This window comes from Penicillium subrubescens, assembly GCF_028828155.1.
Source record: "Penicillium subrubescens strain IBT 31985 chromosome Unknown utg000009l_segment0_segment0, whole genome shotgun sequence".
In the NCBI taxonomy this organism is placed as follows: Eukaryota; Fungi; Ascomycota; class Eurotiomycetes; order Eurotiales; family Aspergillaceae; genus Penicillium; species Penicillium subrubescens.
This window is the reverse complement of record NW_026643159.1, coordinates 4,652-12,325: the sequence shown is the minus strand read 5'-3', so window position 1 is coordinate 12,325 and position 7,674 is coordinate 4,652. Positions and strand designations below refer to the sequence as shown.

The 7,674-nt window shown below is 46.5% G+C and overlaps 1 protein-coding gene across 1 annotated transcript; it reads right to left on the bottom strand.

Moving 5' to 3' along the window:
• Positions 1-2,577: 2,577 nt before the first annotated feature.
• N7473_011110 (uncharacterized protein) lies at positions 2,578-3,090 on the bottom strand (the record flags this gene model as incomplete). Its single annotated transcript, XM_057157049.1, has 1 exon — positions 2,578-3,090. One exon carries the CDS (start codon positions 3,088-3,090, stop codon positions 2,578-2,580), a length of 513 nt encoding a protein of 170 aa, XP_057004171.1.
• Positions 3,091-7,674: the final 4,584 nt, after the last annotated feature.

Here is a 7,674-nt window from a genome sequence, read left to right as displayed (position 1 = left end):
CAGCTAAATAGAAACATATCGTGATTTAATGATTTAACTTGTTGGTAAACACGACGTTTTTCCGTCATTATACTGCCTCGTTAGGCGGCGTAATCGGCTCCACAGGCCGTTGACGCTGTGTTTTCAGACGGGGAGATAAGAAGGCTAAGGAGACCTGTGGAAATGCAAATTTGGTTCCCATGTAGCTGCAACAGATATCTCAAAGTTCAAGGATTTTTTTTGACGACTTGTACATTCTTTTTCACGCGAAATTAATGCTCTGCAAGCCTTCTTGTCTCCTATCTCTCGAATACAGGTCCACTTCTTAGAATGAGCTACCTGGACGTTCTCATTCTCGAAAATCCTGACCCAAGGTCGGTATACCGGAACAATGGACTCCTGTGCTTTCCCTTTACCACACATTTGTATTTATCTCAACACAATATTCTTTTAGCCATCATTAAGATCTTTGGACCATTGGCCCTCTTATCATCTGTTAGAACCGCAACGCCAGATCGAGGATTCAAGAATGACATGCCTCAGAACGCACCAGCTTTGTGAATAGTTTCAAAAGCTTCTGAGTGTCCTCCAAGGACAAAGTCTGGATCCACCCGCCATGAGATATTGATCTAAACGGTAGTCATGCTCTCCCAAAGGTCGTTAAAGACGAAACCCTTCTCCACCGATTGCTAGAACGAAGCAATGCGCAAAGGACGAATAGAGCATATCAGAAGACTTCCTTTCTGCTCTGTCGATCGTTTCAATATCGACTAAGCTAACACCGTGAACGGTTGCTTTCCCAACTTTGCCGCCAATAGCTGCCTTTTTTCCTTTCGCAAAATGTTTTGAAAGGACAGCTGATGGAGACTTGACTATATCTGCTATAGTTGGAAGTATACCCAAAGACAGACTTTGAAATTTGAGAGCCTCAAATATAGCGACTTATTAGAGGAACGGGCAAGCAAAAAAATAAGAGTGCAAGCGAGCTTGCAAGTGTCCCAACGAAAGGCCTTGATAAAGATTGGGGGTAGGCGGCGCGCACTTTTTATATTCGCCACTGCGGGTCCTTCTAGAGCAGCGATTTGAAGTGCATGGATCTTGATGGATGCATATGAAGGACCTTTATCGAATAATGCCTTCATTCGGAGATCTAGCTCTTCAAGAGGTGTTAATTGTAGCCCTTGACGCATAAGGGTGGCTTGTTCATCCGCAATGATTCAATCTCTGTTGGCGTGGAGGGTAGTCGCTCACATAGCTGAAGAAAGTCACGCATCGGATGACCTGGTGGAGGCAAGGATCTGGGCTTTTTTCAGCATGTACAGCTCAATGTATTATATGGGAAATTACCGAATTCCTATAAATTTGGATTATTATCAACTGTTAGAGTGGGTTTGAGAACTGGAAAAGATTTCTCTTGATTAAACGGAAAATGGAACGCGCGCTGGGAAGAGAAGAAGGCAGGAGATTCCCTATTGTGAGTGAATTGATGATTACACTGACTTTCGTGCAAATATCGGTGTCTAGTTCTTGTCCAATCGCTTGTCCTGTCTGTACGTCTGGCGCTAGCACTTGCTGACAGCTCATTCAAAGTGGGGAGTGGAGTGTATATAAGAAGCTTCGTAGCTTCCATTCACTTCCAGTATCACTATACCTTTTCCGTGGTCTTCACTTTCCTCTTTCCACTTTCTCATATGCCCCTAGTCTTTTCAAAACAAACCTAGGAATAATGGCATGGGTGGCGTCAACATCATAGTCCGCGGTTGCTAGTGCGCAGAGTTAATGCAATCTGGTTAATCACGTCTGAACACGTTTTCGCCGTTCTCATTCTGTATACGCCTATGTCCGTATGGCGTGTAACTATATGAGATACGTCACACGCGACGCTGAAAAAGGTGGGTTGATTGTCAAAATACTGTGGTTCTGTTTGACGGAGTGATCACCGAAATAAGCCTCGCAGTCGCTCAAGCCTGGGTGTACATCGTTTAAAATTTTGAACGTGGCAACCAGCGGTAAGTCTCTGTTCATGATACACAGTCTATCAAAAAGGTGATATTACCTATCAGAAAGGAAGAGCCACGCAGTTGCGAAGACCTGTCAAGCGCACCAGCTGGTGGTCTGGCACCCCTGCTGACAACTTATTGATTCAGTGTGGCTTTGGGAGTCTATACATGCACGGAGCTCTGATCTACATGTGGATTTCGGAGTCAACCTGTGGCTGAGTTTCACTCTGCTCTTCGTGCTAGTTGTGGTGCAGCTATTTTGATACAGAAACTCTACTTCTCATTGGCCACGCTTAAGGGGAGAATACGCACAGTAGACCAATTCAGATGGTGATTGGATGGGATACGTCGATTTCACTCAGTAGGTAGAGAAAGAAACACTGTGGGATATGGCTTGATATCTTTCGCTGCTCTCAAGTCGCGGCTTTTAGCACAGAAACCGCAACAAATGAAATCCAAGGCACAAAAAATTAGAATGAAGCTCAATGAAGATCAACAAGATTAGCTTCGCAGGTTACGCTTCGTACAAATCAGCCAGGTAGAGATTATGGATGGTAATCCAACCATAACATCTCCAATAATCCGGGGTACGTGAATTTCAAAGACTCCAATTCCACTTCATCCCTAGTCTCTGAAAATACCCGAACAAAGCTCTTTTCGGCACATACCCAGCATACGTTCTCTGCCATGCTGCCGCAAACGAACCTTCGATTGGACCGAATTCCCCAAAGCCGAGTATCTCAAGAGCCCAGGGCATCAACAATGCGAGGACACCAAGTGCAATCAATGTGGCATAGAAAGGATGATCTGTTGCAAAGCTGGCAGCAGCTTCCTTGCTTTGAGCAAGAGCCTCTGTCGCTGCCCGGGCCATCTCCGTTCCGTTTTCAATTGCATTCTGTAAGCCATCCAGAATGGCCTTCGCTACGGTATCGGACCAACCGTTGATGCGAATCAGCTCGTTCAGTTCTTTTTGGAGTGAACAGCGGGTGTCGGCCTTGAGGATCTTGGTGACGATTTCGGAAGCAACGGACTCGGGCGATCTATGATTGGCAGGAGACAGTGACCTGTTCGACGGCGTTCCAAATATGCACTCGAATATAAAGTCAAACATATTGGTTATAACTCAGAGTAGCTGGTACTCTCGACTTCTGTAGAAGCAGTGCTTCGTTTGGCGTCTGCCAAGTGAAAATGAGGAAGTTTAGAGAGCTTGAGAAGCGGTTCAAAAATATTGGTGGACAGTGAGGGGTGTTGGGAAAATTAAATTGGCGGTGAAGTGGGGATGAAAGAAAAGGGAGAGAAAAAGTAAGGAGGCGCATCTGTGCGTCAAACAATCAAAGCTGTCAGTTGGTCTTACCCTTAGCACTGACCACCCTACCCCTAGGTTCAAGACAATATGAAATACTGCATAAGCTACTAGAGCTTGCCTAGTAAACGGCAGGTCTTGTAGTGTGCTTTTGGATCCTGAAAGTGAGCACCGAATGGGAAGCGGCCCATTAATCTTTCTTAATACCTCGTTATCGACCATGTGCTCGTGCTGACCCCTCTTTCCTGCACACCGCGCTGATACGGTCAGAAGGTTGTGGAATTAACCTGCCTGGATCTACGCCTTGTACTTTCTTATACATTAATTGTATATGCGAAAACTATTAGTGGGTGGTGTTGAGGTGATGAATCTAGGCTTCTACCCCCATGCACTGTTAGTTCTTTCATGGTGACTGGAATACAGTCCAGGCCTCCGTGATCGTGGCATTAATCTGCACCTCAAAATATAATCCGTTCTTATGTAATTTTCTCGGATTTCCACCAATTTTAGATTGAAGAGATTGAGGAAGCCATTGACTAGCTCATGCATTCTCATATAGCTCAGAATCGGCCCAAAATTAGTCGGTTTATGGCTGACCCGTGCTCTCACTCACTTCGCCAAAAATCTGCAACCTCATGAATAACCTTCCCTCGGGTATCGGGCGACGACGCGTACTGGCGCAGTAGCTTGCATTCGTAACATGTAATGGTCGCAGCTGAAGGCTCTAAGTGGAATTTCAAATCAAGGAGGACAAGCAGATCTCGTGTTCATGAAGGATGGGGATGGTCTGGGATCTGAATTTCCCAGCATAAGGAAGTGAGAGGGGCAGAGCTAGGAGCTTCGTGAATCTTTTGTCGAAAAACAGATGTCACAGCTTTGGGGAACCATAGCAAAATCACTTTCGAACGCGCACGGAAAGATCTTTGAGCGTGGTAATGCGATCTTCTGCCGAGATGCTGTGGTAACTTACTGTTTGAGCTGGTTTGTAGAATCCGGGAATATTCTTGGAAATGTTTAACATTTGACTGGTCCGCGTAGCTGCCGAGCCAAATAAGCTCCAAGTTCTAGTGTTGGGAGGCCACCTCGCTGCGCCTTTAGTGGCAAGATGTCCAACAATCTATGTAGGGGATACCTCTGTCACAACGCCGACACTAAACTCCAGATATCACTTTACTAAATATAAAATATAAACCTGGTTGTGCACGTCTTTTCAACCTTTTGTGGACCCATCCCTCATTATCTGGTTCCGCTTCCAGCCGTTATCCTGCCCAACGAAACAACCATGGCTGCCTGAGGGTCTGTTCCACCCACCTAATGATCATCTGTAGCAGAGGAGCGTATAACCCGACAGTTCTGTAACAGGGCTGTTAGGCGGTGTCGATGGTCAACTGGCGGTCTATTTTCGGTTATTTTGGTCGTGCGAAGAAACCGAGCGGTAATTGTGGGATCACAGCAGATCCCAATTGATAATAGGGTATAAGGTCCCTGCCGTCCCCTGGATGGTTTACAATGGGCTGCACGGACAAAAAGTGTGGAATGGGCCCATTCCCGTGCGGTATAGTACAGTGGGGTTGATTTAAGAACAGGTGACGGTGCCTTTGAATTTAGGAGTGGTAACTCCAACGCCTCAGATGAGCGCTAGAGTGAAATTCCAAGATACTATAGGTGAGGAGCCATGCTCATTCAGTATCGATCTAATCATTCTGCTTAACGAACACGAACTTATGCTAAAATAATGCAGTAACGCAATCAAAGTAGAATTAGTAGGCAAGATCGAGGATGTGAGGAATGATCCATACCTTTCTTATATGGTCGGATCGTTCGGAGGGGTATCTGGCCCGATCGAAGTGGTTCAAGGTGGGGACGGGACCCCTGAAACAATTGTGGAACCGTTGACGCCTTCTGCCCTCTTCAGCACATTTCGCCCGATCGCTAACAAAAAATAGCCCCTGGCTGGATTCGAAGGCGGGCGCCAAACTAGGAGATATGACTGGTCGTTATCATGGATGTTTACACTCCTCGACATAACTCATTCACTTGATTAGTTCACCTCCACATAAGGACCCGCTCTCCCGATACGCCCAATAGCCGCTCAGATGGAACAGGGCGCTAACACTTAGGAACAATCTTCGTAGAGGTATGGCAACCCCGCACCAGACTAGATCAACCCAGTTCCAGGTTGCCTCCTACTGCATATAAAGAGCTGTCCAGACCTGGGAAAGTAGTAATCTTGCCGCAACTCTCTTCTTTCTACACTATCTTCATCAAACCGAACGATTTGCGCATTTCTTCAACCATCATATTGACCATAGATATGACCATTCGGCACTTCTTACCTACTGCGCCGCTTTCGGACGAGCCCTTCAACGACAGAAATGCGTTGGTTACTATGATACGTGAAGCAAAAGCAGCCGAAGATTATATAAAGAATAAACAACAAGAATGGGAAACCTTTGACTGTAATTCGAGTCCTGATGAGTGTATTCGCTTCATGCAACAAACAAATCTTTCCCTGAACCAAATTTTCAGTGGTTTCTCTCCTCAATCAGGCGATGAGGCCCTGCAGGAAGGCCGGTCGGAAATGACGAGAAGGGTAGATGAGGCGACGCAATCCACCATTCGAAGGCAGAATGATCTAAAGATCAATTAAATTTGCACAACGTTCAGGGTCGCTAGGGTGTTTAAGATGTGAGTTCTGCTTGAAAGGGCAAAATATTGCATAAAGTAGACATTAACAAGAATCCCAGAATTACTCTCAAGTTTCTTACCTAGACATTGATGTCAGGGATTGTTTGAACATACTGTGACCCATTTGACAGTTTGTCTATATGTTCTTCCCGGTCAACTCCATCTGCCATCATCCATGTGATTATTATGACTGATCGAATATTACTGCCAATAGGGGGGAGGTCACACCTGAGGCTGTCATTTCGAGTGCTTTCTTTTCACCGTCACTTTGTCTACCACTTGCCAAAAGAAATCTTGCAGATACATCCTTCCCAGGTGGGCTCGAATGTGTTTCAATTCGATCACAGCTACATCAGAATCTATTTAGTCTGCCAAACCGTTTCCTTTATATGTCAATTTCAATGTCGGTCTTTTGTCATATGATGCCCATAGAGCCTTTCACAATCAGGTTCGGGCTTAATGTAGCAAGAGTCGTAAATAATGAGGCGAAAACTCGGCAAGGACACAAGCCACTAGGCTAAGCCAACATGCCAGTAAGATCAGCCTGGAAGACGCGCCGCTGCAATTGAATACTGGTCAGTAGTATGAACATGAACATATAGAGAAGACAAGGAACAGGGTGTGTTCTCACATCAACTGATAACCTAGATCGATCCCAATCGGCTCATTGATGTTGGAGTAGTCGCAGAAGCCTGCGCTGCTGTTGATCTCACTCGGGGGCTGCCGTGCGGCAGAGCAAAAGTAGGCCTGTATATAGTCCACGTTGAAGTACAGCGTACTTCACCAACCTTACTAACAAAAGCTTCCCGGCGCTAAACCAAAAATCTACTAGCGCCCGCTGTTCTTCAGGGGAAATCCCGCTGTTCTTCAAAAAGCTCTCTCTACTCAAATCAACATATTTTTCGTATTCTGACCACAGGATCTGGATCTCCGACCTTTCTATTATGTCTATGCGTAGTTCTAGCCCGGTAGAGTCCGTGGTGGTCCCAGAACTGGAAGCGCTTCCCTCGTACCTCAGAGTCTTGCCAGCGTTCCATGTGGTACTCTGCACCACACACGGGGGTTGCTACACACGACAGAATCTCTCCCGTCATCTATTAGAGAAACATCACTTACAAAGCGGCCAGCGACGAAGAATTGCATCCTCCAGCGAGTTAGACCCGGTCGCCGCCTCCAACGCTGGTGTGGTTCACCCACGAGATGGCATTAACGAGGTTCGTGGCCTGCCGACCGTGCTGGGATTCCTCTGCCACCTCCCCAACTGCGACTTTCGTTCGACCAGCACCGATTGGATGCGACAACATTATAACAAAACACATCAATGGCAAGTTCTACGTCAAGGGGCTATCCCATGGCATGAGGCGTACCTTCAGACGTTATTTCAGCAGAAGCAATGCCAACAGTACTTTGCTGTGGTTTTGGCCGACCAGACCCACCAGTCCGCTACTCCACAATATATATATCCCCATGCCAATGCACCAGAGAATGCTCCATCATCGACCCACATCCCGTCTCCCCCCACTCCTGTACCAGATAATGCATGGAATCAAATTATGGGACGGTACCAACAGAGTCAATCTCAGCCACAACGAGATTGTGTAGAGACCGCGCGGCACGTTTCCGAGTTGACGCCGTGGATGAGGCGTACCGGTATTTACATCCATCTCCTTGGGCTGGAGCTCAAAGAACTCGGTCCTAGCTATT